The 15,457-nt window shown below is 50.1% G+C and overlaps 1 protein-coding gene across 5 annotated transcripts; it reads right to left on the bottom strand.

The window, feature by feature from the left end:
• Nucleotides 1-115: 115 nt before the first annotated feature.
• On the bottom strand, nt 116-15,267 carry LOC136340095 (protein bowel-like). Of its 5 annotated transcripts, none has more exons than XM_066283840.1 (9): nt 14,913-15,267; nt 14,766-14,860; nt 11,054-11,203; nt 10,828-10,993; nt 10,439-10,699; nt 10,122-10,341; nt 1,738-2,067; nt 1,449-1,683; nt 116-1,395 (listed from the first exon to the last, which is right to left on the bottom strand). In XM_066283840.1, exons 3-9 carry the CDS (start codon nt 11,195-11,197, stop codon nt 904-906), a joined length of 1,848 nt encoding a protein of 615 aa, XP_066139937.1. In that variant the 5' UTR covers nt 11,198-11,203; nt 14,766-14,860; nt 14,913-15,267; the 3' UTR covers nt 116-903. The 5 variants fall into 5 exon arrangements, with proteins under 5 accessions (XP_066139937.1, XP_066139938.1, XP_066139939.1 ...); XM_066283841.1 differs by having other exon boundaries at nt 14,773-14,860; XM_066283842.1 differs by having other exon boundaries at nt 14,766-14,836.
• Nucleotides 15,268-15,457: the final 190 nt, after the last annotated feature.

Genomic DNA, 15,457 nt, shown 5'->3' with positions numbered 1-15,457 from the left:
CGAGAGCGGCATTAAAAGTGGTCGTTTCGAACGTAGCCGGCAGAAACAATTGCCTGCGCCGCGCGCCCGCAACGCGACGACTTTCGCAACTGCGTTCGAAATTTTACTTCGGCGATTAATTCTTAATAATCTTTATTTGAAAAAAATCACAAAAGTCGTATTTTTATATAAAAATGGAACAGATGAAGTAATTCTAACAAGATTGTTACACCTTAAACTAAAAATTTCCTCGGAGATCTTTAGAAATTAAAATTGTGATTTTTTCTAACTGTTAACCTAAAATACTCTAAACCGGAACTACCAACTTACTCTAAATTATAAAAAAAAAAGCGAAAAACTTAAAAAATGTACTCAGCAACTGTCGGTTACAATGCGCAGCTGCCTTAAGTACGTGTAGAAACAATAACTAACGTGTAGTAAAGTATTGCAAAATGTCATAAATTAAAGCATAATAACATGGGAAAATGTTATCTACAACGCGCTTACACGATTAATCTTAATAATAACAGCCAATTGCGCTATTTGTTCGTGCGTACGACATCGAGAAAATTGATTTAACGTACGTTAAACACATAATTGACACCTTAAAAACTACGAAGTTTGTACAGAATCATTGCGAGTGACGGTCCCTTTGATAATAACGGAAAAAATTTACAGACATACCTAACATACGGAGCAATGTGAGGAACATTTACATGCATCAATAACTAAAAACTAAAGATTTACACCCTTAAAAAAACCTACGTTAACCTAAAGTTTTACGAGGAATTTACACGATTTCTCTCAGTTCTTAACCGTAAACCTAAGTGATGAATAATCACAAAAAATCAACATTAAAGTCCCCAGCAGCAACCACGAAAACAAAAATTTACACCTCCACCCTTAACTCCTGACAAGTACGTCCTATCGGCCCATAATATCCGCAATGGTGAACCCAGTTTTCTTGGGCGGAGGGCGCGTCGCCGCCGCACCTCCGCCACCGCTGCTCTCACCTTTTTTCATGCTCAAATCACTGGGAGTACTATTAGGGGACACCTGTCCCTGCTTCGAACTCCCCGGCATGCACATCATACCCCCGGCGAAGGAACCATCGGGGGGTTTGCAGGGCTGCATTGGTAAGCTCAAGTTCTGGTGGTACATGCGCAGAGTCATGGGGGGGCTCAGCGGCCTGGTGTACGTTGACGGGGTGCGAGGACGGGGCGACCCGATGGGTGGGCGCATGAATGAGGGGGAGCAGCTGGGACGGTCCTGGTCGAAGGCGCGTTTTCGGAAAGCTCCCAGAAAAGAGGGTTCCAGAGGCTTGTGGCTGCTGGTGATGGTGCTGGGCTTTGGTAAGAGGTCTCTGCGGATTTGGAGCTGGGGCATTTGTGGCGGGGGAGACGGACGGACTGGCATCTGAGTAATAAAAAATATATACTATCTTTAATAACGGTCGTGGCCTAAATTACTTCTTGATCCAACTCGCTGAGGACATCCGGGCAGTCCTCCTGCCCAGGATCGATTTCTGGATCGTCCTCGTCGTCCTCTTCATCGTCAATTTCGTGTCTATAATCCAGTTTGTCCATTGAGGGCCTCATAGTGTAGGGAGAGGTGCTGGATCGGGGTTCATGGCAATGGGTGCGTTCCGGAGTGGGAGAGCACACTCTTATCGATCCGTCATCTCTGGAATCCTGCGACGGAGATCTGGAAGACGAAATTATGAATTCGCAAGGTTTCGACTCGAAACTGCTCATTTACCTCGGCCTCGGAGACATCCTCTCTTGTTCTCCCTCCTCAAGTCCCTCCGGAGGAACATCTCCAACTGCGTGAGTGAGGGCGTGCCTTCTCAAGTCGCAATTCCTCCTGAAGACTTTGCCGCAACTGTTGCACTCATAGGGCTTGTGGTCGGTGTGAGTGAGGAGGTGTGTTTTCAAGTTGGAGCGTTGATTGAAGGAGCGTGAACACACCTGGCATTTGTGAGGGGATTCCTCCATGTGGAGGATCTTGTGAACGGCCAGCGTTCGGGACTGGCAGAAGCCTTTGCCGCATTCCGTACATTTGAATGGTTTCTCTTTGGAGTGGATGTATCTGAAGCACAAGAGAAGAGAAATGAGTACAGTGAAGAGTCATCGAGAATTCTTCGGAAGTGCGGTTGTTAACGAAACAAGTGGAATTTTGGCCGGTAAATGCGCCATTTCTTGCTCGTTCCACTGGTGGTTGATTCGAGTGGATATGTCTATGAGACAGTGTCGTCTAAGTAGAAAGCGTGTGATATAGATTAAGTAGGGAACTGTGCGTGTGGGATAATATATCGACACTGTTTTTTTCCGGAATTAGGCCCGTTTGGGACATTGTGTAACGAATAATTGAAGAAATTACAACTCCTCGTGGAAAGTGCCATTCGCCAGCCTGTCACGAATCGGCTTGACAGAATGGTGAATGCGCATTTAATTAGCTCGACAGAATGGCGGATAAAGAGTCTCAGCTAATTCAATCGCTTCAACCTTCTATTAAATTCTATGACTAATAATATATTCAAAGTCACGAAAGCTCTTTACACGTCTTAAACCACTTAACGTCGTGGTCGCGATCCAAAACCAGCCTTTTACGGCTTTTCTGCTGACCAGAAAAAACCAATAAAATTCTAAAAGCATTTTTGACGGTTCCTCGAGGTGTTGGAAGTAACATCTCCCGGTCATTACGTCCATTAATACGGGCCCGAAGCCCCGATCTGATAGCACCGTCATGCCAAATAAAACGTTCACCTAAAACTCGTTCGAATATGGTAAAGCATTTTCGATTAATGACGATGGTCCAGTTATAAAAAATATCGCTTGGCGAGGAAACTGAAGAATGAAATAGAGAGTCGGTGCCCATTTGCATAAGATTCTTTTGTAGGTCTTGCTGGTGCATTAGCAAAAAGTGCTATTTCACGCGTTTTGTCCACATTCCAAAGATAACGTCGAAAATACGTTTATATCAGGAAACACGGCCGTTGTGGCGGGCATTAATAGTGCAAGCGATGGTGGCTCTCTTCGTCTTCGAGAAGAAACCGCTCTTCTTGAGCGCACTAACCTTGAATTGCGTTCAAAGACCGCTCGACGATCAGCGAAAGGGGCACGCATTCCTAAAGCTACAACTCTCTTCTAGATCTAAATAGAGAAAAAACGCACATCTGGAACTTGAACTTTCATGAGAATAAATTCATCAAAAGCACAGTGACTCCTAAGAACCCCATAAAAATGGCTTCTCACCAAGTTGCGGCGTCAAGAATACACTCCCAGAGAAGAGTGGTCTTCAACGAAGGATCGCACCTGTTCGAAAGCAACAGAGACGGTTATCTTTTATCTTTGTCGAAGCGAGACAGAAATAGATCAGTCGCGTGTGCCCAAGAGAGATAACTGATGGTTACGGTCGAGGCCTTGCATATCTTCAGCACTTTTTTGAAGATTTTCCTTGACAAACGTGTTCAACCTCTGTTGCTTCGGCTGGAAAGTAAACTGCTGTGAGAGTTATTTAGAGGAATTCTCGTACCTAATGCCTGCCCTGCAAAAGCAAGAAACAAGAGATCGAAGATAGGGAAGAAATATGTTATATTTTTTTAATTAACGGGCTCAGATAGGCCTCGATTGGCCGGATAGCGATGCTGATATTGCAAGTTTTTATCTCTTTTCGAAATTAATTGTCAGCCAGTAATGGGATTGATATTGAATGTGGAATGGCCGCGAGATTGGATTTTACGATGTGCCATTAAAACGTACATTCAATCGAGTTTCCTCTTAATTAAATCCACAGTTAGCAACAAGTTTCCACTGGAGCATGCCAACATGAGGCCTACTGCGGTGGCAGGAAGCTAATTTCCGAAACACACGGTAAAACACACACGCATATCACGCTCCTGTGAGTTCTGTTAATTGTATGATAATCATTCTCCTTTGGTAATTTATTTTTTCGCTCCGTCAGGTAAAGAAGTGTAATTCGTTTAAAAAATGCGGTTTCGTCGCTTAACACGTTGTTTTACACGACATAAAGGTACGTTTTGTAGCTTTTTAAGGTATTAATTTCCATGCATTAGCGTGGTGATAGGTTTGGATGTCGTTCTAATTGGTCTAATTTATTTAATGAATCCAGCTTGAACCGGAAAAAAGTCCCTGTAGCGTCTAAAGAAAATCGCCACAATTTCCTCAAAGCAAAGTTCGACCACTGGACAAACCACGCTCGTTTGGGCCACTAAAATTTGCATTTCGCACCACTGCCGTATAGCTGTCATCCGCGGATGTCAAGTGCGGTGCAGCCGATATGACCCTTTCCGTTCAATATACGCGTAACGGGACAAGAAACAAGTGACTGGGAAAATGGTGGTCGAGCGTAAACTAGATCGTTGTGATCTTGTTATAAACCCTTTATGGAGAGAATGAAGTCTTTGTACGATTAGTAATTTTAAAAAATTACTTTTACGTCGAGAGCCGCAAAAACGCTATTGCGGGGTACGTTGAACCACTATAACAACGACACGCATGGCCCTTGCTGGTTTATTTATATAGTTGCCATGGAGATGAATGACAAATGAAACGTCACCGTCGATGGTTTCCCGCGAAGTAGGTCTTAAACTCAACGTCATCGCCGATGTTTTTTTTTTCTAACGTTTTTCCAGTGGTTCGGTGCGATTGCTCGTATTGAAACGTTGGCGCGTTATCAGAGTGGGCTAAAACCAGCCGAAGTAGTGTTTATTAAGAAGCCTGGGGCTCCGCACGGACTTTTCGTAAGTGATTGCACGCACTGAATCCAATCTTTGTCCGGGAAATCTCAATTTTAAATCCCGCTCATTCGTTCGCGACCGCAGGGGCACCCTTAACGAGAGTGGTGGTTCGAGCGCCATCTCGCCACCGGCGGGGCAGGTTTCTTTGCGCCTTACGGCGGCAAGGGCTTCGGCGAGTTTTCGAAAGTGTCCGCGCCAGTTTAACGGCGTCCTCGTAACAAACAAACAAAAAAAAAATCGCATCTTTGATTCTATTGTGTCGTTTGACTGAAAGTTCAGTTGGAGAGCACGTAGCGGATTCTGTGCCACTTTGTCGCACTCGCGCCAGGGCCGTACGGGGCGTCCGACGTTCGAACCCAACGATTGTCCTTGCGACGTCGCAGATGTCCTAAACGCCGGCCTGAAAACCTTAACCAGAGTACCACCGGTGACAAATTATTAACCGTCTTGGAGGAAACGGACAAGAGCCTCTATCTCCACGCACTACGTACAATTTAAATGAAACAGGTTCGAGGTAATGGATCTCAACTCTCGAGACAATAAATCAAGCGGCTTATCTCGCGAACGCATCCTTTGGTTAGGAAATACGTCTGCATATAATTAGTCCACTGATAGCAGCGTTGGTACGGGCAACCAGATCATATCTCGCCTCTATTGTTCGGAAATGTGTCTTATTATAATCCCCCAGTCGTCCTTTATTAATCACCACGTAAAACATGATCCACGGCGTTTGGCCCGTACCTCGCGTGTCTCGGCCTCATCGGGACACATCTGAGGTTCTTTATGCCCGATGGAAAAAACATTTATATTTTTTCTGCCTAATTATACTTCCAAATCAGCTCGTTTATGCATGCAACCGGCGATCGTGCAGTTTTTATCGTGCGAGCTGCACCGGCCTCCTCAGGAACGATCCCTTGGGAGTCTGGTCTCGATCGTTGTCTCGGATTTCGATCGGGGGGGCCTCTCTCGTCGAGCGGGGACGCTCGCCGGGGTAGAAATTCCGGCCTCGATGGACGTTCTAGTTGATTTTCCGGTTCCCGATTTATGACGAGCGCAAAACGGGCGAATCGCCACGGCTAATTGGCATGGGAATGAACCGAGCCCTAATGAGGTGATAAAGAAGGTAGACGGCTTAATTAGGGGTAATGAGTATCTGCAGCATCTCGAGTGCTCGGACGTCTCCGGGGCCTCCTGCCACGGACCCGTTTTCCGGCGAGTGCGGCTTTTTCACATTCAAAACGTTCTATTTACCCGACTCCCACTTTCCAACTCTTTGTATACGCAAGAGTGTTGACCTCTCCTCCAGGTGTAACAATAATTGTGCTCGGCCATTACTTCATATTTGGTTTGAATGTTTAAATAGGCTTTCTCTCCTTGCGTGGGCTCACTCGAACACAGCCGCATTTTTTCCTTTCTGATTATTACGAGCGACTGTTGCTCGGGTCAACCTTTCCGCCCGGCCGTGAGCCCCAATTTCAAGTGGCTCTAATTAACGGACGATTATCTACGGACGAACTTTTGCACCTCGACGAGTGGCTTAACGAGAGCCTCACGCGTGTCCATCACCTCTCGCAGCCCCCTAGACGGGGCCCTCTCATCATCTGAACGGGAGCACGATATTTGAACGTCGACGGGTGGAGGTGAACGTTTGGGGGGGTCACAAAATTCGAATGCGTCCCTGAAATGTGTAGGTACTGCCGCAAGAGCAGGAATTTTATCGTCCGGAATCAGTCGTGCGTCAAAAAGGAACTGGTCGAGCGACTTAGCTGATAGTCGCTTAGATATCTGTTTCCATCGGTTTCTGGTACAGGTATTCTCTCTTCAGTTAAAAGCAATTAACGGAGGCTGCTTAATGGCCGAAGACACGAACGTTGCCCCAGCCAGTGCCCTTTTTGCTCGCGCTCTGCCCGATTAATTAGCCAAATATGCTTCCCTCCGCCCGCCAATCCGCCATCACCGCGGAAATAATCTCGTTGTTGATGTTGCCAGGGCAACGATGTGTGCACCTTAATGTTGTATTAGAATTAATACGACAAGGCCTGGGGCACCCAGTCCCGATGTAATCTCCCCGAGCCTGCTCCGGTTGTAAGTCTGCGGAATGCGGCCCCGCGATTATCTCGAGGATTACACTCCAGGAATATTAATTTGGCATTGCCCCCATACGGGATTAACATAACCTGCGGCGGCGAGCCCTGGGAACTCGCGTCCGGTTGCTATGGGGCGCAAACAGAAGTGGGTCGCTACGGTTTTTGCTAATTCATCGGGGGGGAGAAAAAAAATTAAATTGCAATTAAATAAATCACGTTTCGCTCCTTTTAGGTCGGACAGGCACGATTTATGCGCCCAATCGCCATGAAAACGAGTCTGACTGCGTTTTGCAATAACAATATCACTCGGGTTTTCAATGCAATAACCTCTATGCAGCCGCAGCTACTGATGTAATTTGAATTGCGGAGGGATTCGGCGGTGCGAGAGATCGAAGCCGCAAAGGGGCCCGAACCCCCAGCATTGGAAGTGCGCAATTCCGCTCGACTAAGGGGTGCGCGGGGAGGACAACGCGGGACGGGCACGTTTTGGAACAAACGCGGGTGAGACCGAGGGGAGTTCCCCTGAAGGAGGCGAAAACGAAATTACCTCCCGAAATTCGTGCGCGAGCGGCGGTTCGCATTGTTGCGCGGGGTGCGAATTCGGTTGGTGCGCTTCTTTGCGATTTCTGCGCTCGTTCAATTCCACGTTTCCTCGCGAGAGTCGAGCCCCCGACCGGGACTGCCGAAACGAAGGGCATTTCCTACTGAAATCCCGTAGGGATTGCGCGGTATTACCCCGAGAGAGATCATCGAAGAATCCTCGCGCGTCGCTCGGTCTTCCCAACCTCCTAAGTAGGTCTCGCTTGTGCACGCACACAGGGCGTCCTGGAAAGAGGGCCCTCGCGGCACGCATCCAGAAGCAGGCACCGCCGCTACGCGCAATACTTAAATTTTTTACGATTGTAAACAATTTACGGTCGACTTAATAAAGGGGCATTAACAATGGCGTTCGGGTAATAAAACGGCCGTTTGTGCCGTTATTTTATGACCATTAGAATTGAATTACTGCCTCACTAAGTCGTTTTGACTGCGCGCGGCGCACTGTGCGAGGCTGCATACAGATAGCAACATTTTCATCCGTAATTAGTTTTTTTACTCGCGTCGGGGGGAAAAAAGGGGCAATTACCGACGGCGTTCCGTCTTCTTCGCTTCTTCGCCATTAAAAAAAGGAAAATAAAGAAATTCTTCTCTAGTCACGTAGTAGAGCAAAAGGCGTCCCATCCGAACCCGTGGCGAATGCTGCTCCAGTACCATCAAAAACCTGTTCTCGGGCAGCGAGAGAGTCTGTTGACTTCGTGTGGTGGTACTGCCTCGCCGTCATTAAATTAAAAAATAACAAACCCAGAGACTGATTTAATTTCGTGCTGGCCTCAAAACCGTTTGACACCCCTGCGCGGACAAAAAGCGATATGTGGCGTGGCAGTTCCCACGACATATTTTTCAAATAGTAATAACACATTTGGTCAATTACCAGGCCGCCGACCGTACGAACTGGCCGGAAGGCGTCACGATGAATTTTGATTCGGCCGCAGCATAAACTGCCGTACATTCGCCAATTTCGGATCGTAATTGTCCGCGATGCGATTTCGAAATTGGGCCCGGCCGTTAGGCGACGCGGCGCCTTCGCCATTTCGCCCAGAAGTGCCCCACCCCGCGGGGGTCGAACTTTCGATGGGTCGCGGGATTCCGTTTTGGTTCCGATTGTTTTTATTGAATTTATTTGTTTTTTTCTCTCCGATTTTCCAGCACCAACGGGCCGCCGACACTCCCAGGACAATATCAATTTTATTGCATGCGCGAGCCTTGCGGGGTTCTTACCTTGAGAATTCTATTGCATCTGAAATCTGTTCTAAATTGCGCCTCCGACCGTAAAATCCGCTAATGAGCTTATTTATTTTATGGCCGCGGAGATTAGGTGGGTACTGAAAATTTCTAATGTGCTTTAGCTGTTTTTGTGGATCGAGTTTCTGGTTATATAAGCCACAAAAAGGAGCCGGTCTGCGGTCGGTACTGCATAATTACTCTCCTGGCCTCGGCGGGGCAGGCCTTCCTTATGAATTTTTTGCCGATAATTTTCTAAAATTTACATGCGGAACCCTATAATTACACTCGAAAACCAATCGGGTTTTTTGGGTTCAGTTTCTGCCAATCGTGGGAATCGGCGCTCCGCGCTTCGGTTACGATCCCGCGCCACTGCCGAGAGAAAAAACACCCCAACGACGTAATTAATATAGATTAGAGCTAGAGCCCGGGAAGGTATTAATCAACCGGCCGGACAATGGCACCTACGGCCCTTGGAGCCCTTGACGGGTCCGCCGTGGTTTTTTCTCTCGTCTCGTTTGGGCGTTTTTGTCAGGTAATCCTGACCAGTGGCGTGGGTGGCGACTAGCTCAGCTGCCATTTCCGCCGCCGGCTCCGAGCTCGGAGTGCGCCTCTGCTTTAGGTTCAGACGCCCACAATGAACTAGGGACTTAAGAAGGAACACTCGGCATTCAAACAGCGCCTTAGATCCCTATCTTAGAACCATTTCTATCATTTCACCGGGCGAGAGACGAAGGGTCAGCACAGGTCCGAAATTGAATTTTCCCCCGTCGGGGTTTCGGCCGTTTTCTCCAGCTCGACGGTACCGAAAATGCGTGCCTGATTATGACGAAATTGTTCAAATCCGAGTAATAATTTGGTTCGCGTTAATGTATTGCCCATGGGTGGTCCGCGGCAATGGGATTGTTTTCTTTGTGCTTTTGCGTGGAGGTGGGGTAATTTAATTATGGTCGCTTGTTTGTCCTGCAAGAACTGCGGCTCGGCCGAATGGGAACATTGCAGAATTCGGGCTGCGAGACCACGACCGTTTGCGCGAACCACGGCGGATACTTCAAGCGAGCCAGAGGGAGCCTCAGATGCGACCTCAGAACCGAAAATATACCTCCCCCCCCCCCCCCCCCTCCTTCCTCGTCCCGTTCGACGCGCAACATCGTCTTAATACAGGCCCCAAAAATGTCTTATATCATCGTCATTATCTCGCTTTCAATATAAAAAAGGCCAATGGAATGCTTTAATCCGTTGATAAATACCGGACGGGGTCTTTTTATTGAAGATTTTAATAATATAATTTATAATGGGATCAGGCCGATTGTCAAGGGAACTGGTTGGGGACCATTTATTCTCGAATTAAGTCGCGCCGCATTAAGAAAATAAGCCTTATGAATAGCCCCTTTTTTGTTTCCACTCGTTTTCTCCCGTGTCATCCTCGCTACACCTCATGTTACCGAAATCACGCGTGGAATTAACCGACTCACCTGTGATCCCTCAAGTGGTCCTGCCTCCTGAAGGCCTTCCCGCAAATATCACAGCTGTACGGTCTCTCGTCGGTGTGAGTCCTCTCGTGGATCAACAGGTTGTAGCTCTTCGTGAACTGTCTGTTGCAGAACTTGCAGATGAACTGCTTCTTCGGTCGGGATGCCCTCCCGGGGGCGCGCAACAGCCGCCGGTCCAGGTGGGCGTGCATTTGAGGGGGGCCTAAACGACGACAAGAAAGGGGGCTACTAATGCTTGGCCGCTGCAAACGTGTACACGCGCGACGAGTCTCCCGACAGCGCGCAAAGACTTTTCTCACCTGGCGGAAAGAGGGCTCCTCCCCCCGGAAACGTAAAACTGCCGGCGTTCGCCGGACTGGCCGGCAGGAATCCCGGATAGCCGTGGGGCTGTTGCCCCCCGGGAGTCTCGAGCATCCCTCCGGGGGGACCGGCCCGGGGTGGCAGCATGAGGGCGGCCGCGTGGGCGGCCGCCACGCAGGCTGCCTCCTCGCGTAGCTGCAGCTCTTTGCGTTTGTCCGCCATCATGGCCATGAGGTCGAAGGAGGTGGACTTGCGACCGCCTGGAATAAGACGGGACCTTGGACGAAGGACAAAAACTGTTCTTGTCGTGGGAAAAGCGGCAGTTTTTCCCACGACAATCGGCGGTGGATCGTGACCGATGCGCCGCGAAAAGCCTGCGGGTGGGTACCTTCAACGTTCTTATTTCCCTCGGCGTTCCGTTCCCGGTTCTCCAGCCCTAAGAGCGGATGGATGTCCCCGGGGTAGAGCATCGGGTGCGGCATGTTCCTAGAGGGAACCACCGGGACGAAGGCCGAAGTTTCTCTGTGATGGCTCATAGTGGGAGCCAGCGGCACCTGAAAATGAGGGCAGAGCGCCTGGTAGCACCGGGGGAGATCGCACGACGCGACACTCACTTGATGATGATAGGGGATTTGTCCCTCATATCGGCTGCCCGACGAGGACCTGTTCGAGCTCCCGGGCGACGGCAGGGGGAAATCCCTCCTGGAGAGGGCCAATGGCCGGTCCTCGGCCGGCGAGGCAGCTGCAGTTTCTGGCATTCTAACCTGCAATCAATAGTTATACTAAATTCTTCAGGGAAACGTAATAATAATCTCTCTAAGGCAATTATCATGGTAATGAACGGCTCTTTCGCGGCGCTGGTAGGCAATAAATAACTAATTGCGATTAATCTCAGACAAACGCTTTATTCATGACCGGTTCAAATCTCGGAACTTCTTGCATATGCATAGAATCGATTCGGATTATCGCGATTTGCATACATATTGAAATTATGGTGGTTTTGTGGGTAATTAGACACGTTGCACACGTCCGGAAAATTCCTCTACCAAGATAAGGCGTGTTGGTGTCCCGCAATTTCGCATTATCGCCCTTCGCCCGCCAAAAAGGGAACCCGTGCGACATCGCCTCCAGGAGAAAATGTATCCGGCCTGGCTCTGGCGGTTTCCGAGATATCGGCGCCTCGACGGGAGCACCCGCCGCGATCTCGCCTTCGTGAGTGGGACGCCCGGTACATTTTTGAATATTTATGAACTGTAATTCGCAGGGAAGATCATCTATGTCGGACGATCGCTCTGGGTTTGGGCGTAGAGGCGGAAGTTATGGCTCGGAGCAGCGCCAAACAGCGGTCTGGGGCCGAAGCGGGGAGATTCTCGTGGGGGGATTGGGCCCAAGGCCCCGCGTGCGAAAAAAACGTCCACGGTCGCCGTAACACGCCGGAGAAGGTAATCCTTAGGGAACTGTGGTGTACAGGAGGGAACGTGTTGCCATGGAGACGCTTCGGGGGGCGTCGGTGCTCTGCTAAAAAAATACTGATGGACCCATCGGGCTGGTAGAAGCGCCCGGTCCTCGGCATACCGGACGGCAAAGTCCCACATTTTCCCCCACATTTGTTGTTTCACTCACGTACGCCTCGATTCCGTACACTTGTCGGCTGGAGGATCCTCCACCACAGAACGTCAAAACGGCCGAATACGGGGTGTCCGGTTTTTCCGGTTCGAGCGCTACCTTACGCTTGATACCGTCTTTGGGGCGCCCTGCACGAACCCCGACACCGAACCGAAATTCTTTCTGCAGCTCTTCGGTCCGTTGCGGGTCGTCCCTGACCGCTTCGCAGGGACGCAGACGTCCCGCTCAGTGGTCAGCAAGACGAGGCGGAATCGCAGGCTTATTGCGCCGTGGAGGTGAGCGGAACACCCTGTGCATTTCGAGTGGTTCCCGGACCGATTCGCGGACCCTCCGGCGATCGGTGGTGTCTCGGGAACGGGCCCGGCCCGGTCGGCAAGTCCACGTCGAGGCGCGCTCCGTCCCGTCTGGATCCGATTCCGATTGGAACGGCCTCATTGCTCATTAGCATAACATGAAGCATTAACAAGCGGTTAACGATAAAATCGCAAACACCGATTCGGTTGAAGTAATTACGTAATGAGAATTTCGGTCACGTCTCTGTCGAACGTAATACGAAGAAACGCCGTAAAGCCGAAAAATGCAAACAAAATGGGATTAGCCGGAATTGTATTATGGCGTGATTTGCAGGATTTATTTGTCGGTTTCCAATGTAAATTTTGCGGTTTTTCTGGTGCGTCTCAGTTGGGCCCGAGGGAGCGCCCGGTGGCCCCGTGCACGGGTCCTGCCCGACGAATTTCTGCCCACCCCGAGGAAGAAAACTCGCCGTTCGGTAATTTGACAGTGAAGCCGCGGCGGCGGTACCCTTTGATGAATCCCACGTGCCACCAAGCGATTTATTACCTCTGGGAAAAATTACGGTATACGACCTCATAAACGCGCTTTTACTGCCCGTTTACCGATCTCCTTACTGAGCTAGCCGAGTGTAACTCGGCGGCCGAGGAGGGCCCCGCTCTGCGAGTCGCAGTCTTCACTGGCAAATTTGAATATTCCGCAATAGATAATCGGCATTGTACACCCAAGGAGCCGATGGTAGCCACCTAAATATGATAATCAACTTTATATTCAAATTAGAACCGTGCACGACGACATTACAATATCCGAAGTGGAATGGTTCTACCTCCGCTGCTCGCTGAGGCCGAACTCTTCGGCCTCGCTTGAAAGAACGCTCCGTATAGGTAGATACGCTCGATTTAACGCGAAAAACGTCGCTAAAAGGACGCCTGGAACGCCGATCTGATCGACCTCAGCGGCCCGGACCGCCGCATCCCGCGCGGGCGTCGATCCGCCCGATAACTCATCATTCGCGGATGTTCAGGTCTGCCCGCGTCTACCGTCGCCGCCGCCCTTCGAGCTCCTCGTCGGACTCGGGCGCAGCCACCCCTCGGAGTCCTCTGCGGGAGCCTCCCTCCGGGGACCTCTCAAAGCACTAAAACACCCAATTTGGTTCGGTTGCACCACGGCCCGCAATTATCCCAGATATGCTGTTTGTTTTCCGCATCTGGTAGCTCATTTCCGACTGTTCGGGCCCCACCGGGGCCATATAACTCGTCTTGCGTGGCCATAAAGCGAGCAAACAAGCCCGGATTTGAGGCTCATAGGTGCGCGCTTCTGGGTCCGCGTCGAGTCCGCGGACGACGGGGTCGGGCGCGAATGACATGCGCGGCGTTCCTGGATGACGGCCCGGCGGTGATCCTCCTGCAGGACGGAAGCGATCCGGGTCGTCCAGTCGACTGAATTTCGATCGTGCGCCCGCGCACATCTCTGAGGAAGGAGCCTGACTGAGGTCGGATGAGTTTATCTGGAGATGGGCGTGCCAGGGTGATTTAAAAAAATGATTTGTGAGGTCGCTGCGCTCGCAGGATCTCGGGAGCGATTTAATTCGCACTCATTCGAGTGGATTTAAGTTGGCTCGAACCGCGAGCGGTGGGTCAAGCGAGCCGCCCTCCGCGCCGCTCCGTTCGTCCCGATTTACGGAGCTTCGTTTCGCGACCGTTCGTAGAAGTGACCCGCTGGACAGCGCACTCCCGTTGCGGCGTCCGGATTAAATTTGGACCGATCGGAGACGTTTCGCTCCCTGACGCGACCCAGGGACGGTGATCGTGGCACCCACGTGGTGGATTTTCGGGCGATCTCGCCGCTCCATGGGTGTCACCTCGCAGATAAGTCGTGCACAGGAGTGTCGCAACTGGCAAAAATGGTCGATAAATTCAAATGAGGCGTCATGACACACGAGAATATATGAGCCACAGGAAGCCATTAAACAGTAGTGTGTTTATTCGACATCTAACTGTAGATCGACTTCTGGTTCGATGTTTTGCATAAACACGTGGGCGCAAAACATCAAAATATCGATAAAGGCTTACAAATTGCTTCACGCACATGTCTAACCGTGAGAGAGTCCCCACCGACTGGACTTTCACGGGAGGAATTTTTTATCCTCCTTCCTCCTCGTCGCGATCCTCGCTGCCTCACACCGTTCCCGCGAGAACCGAAAACCGGGTGCGTCTCTCAAAGGAGTAATGAGCGCGTTTGCTTAGCAGCCATTTTTTCCGCGGTTTGCTTGCACAAAGACGACCAAAAGTATGTCTTGAGCAAACACATCAAATGGGTATTTCTTTTTCGGAGAACCCATCGGCAAACACGGTACCATAATAGATATGTTAACAATGAATGCCTCGGTACACACACGGTCGAAATTACCTTTTACCTGAAGAGTCGGAAGTACTGGCCTTAGTGGTATCCTTGGATGAGAGCTTTGCTAAGGTAGAAGGCTGGAAAGAAGCGAGAAGGGACCACTAAAATTCATGGATTTTTCCTTGCCCCGCTCCCTGACATACGAAGACTCACCTTAGAGCACGGGCGTCGCACAGATCTTCATTCCGCAGTAATAATTACTACCAGAAAGGGACCAAAACAGTACCATTGAGCTAAGACGCACTAGGAGAAACCCCCCTTTAAACCGAGCATAATTTGCGTCCCAAAGGGACAAAAACCGATTTGCCAAGGCTACTGTGCAGCACAATAGGGCGCAAAGGGTGCCACCACCGCACGAAGGGACGAAAGTCCGGTTCAGGTAGTTTATAGTAGCAACAAAGATGGAACAAAACGCGTGCACTTGCCTCGAGTAATGCCTGGCGCAGACTGAGGAGCGAGAGGTATCCGATGGTGGTACCGCGGTACCTCTCGGCCTCCCATGTGTTCGCGGCCGGAATTCCCGAGGAAAACGCAAGCTCGGGGGCCTTCGCAGCACTCGGTGTACACTAATTCTTTTCGCGTGTCGCAGCATTTTTCGTTCATTTGATTCAAATTGTCATTGCTAAGTGGTACTCGGGAATTGGGCTGGGCACGCCCCTGCTTTCGCGAGATTTACTTGTCATTTGCGGCGTCGATTT

This window comes from Euwallacea fornicatus, chromosome 7 (assembly GCF_040115645.1).
Source record: "Euwallacea fornicatus isolate EFF26 chromosome 7, ASM4011564v1, whole genome shotgun sequence".
In the NCBI taxonomy this organism is placed as follows: Eukaryota; Metazoa; Arthropoda; class Insecta; order Coleoptera; family Curculionidae; genus Euwallacea; species Euwallacea fornicatus.
This window is presented reverse-complemented; position numbering and strand designations above follow the sequence as displayed.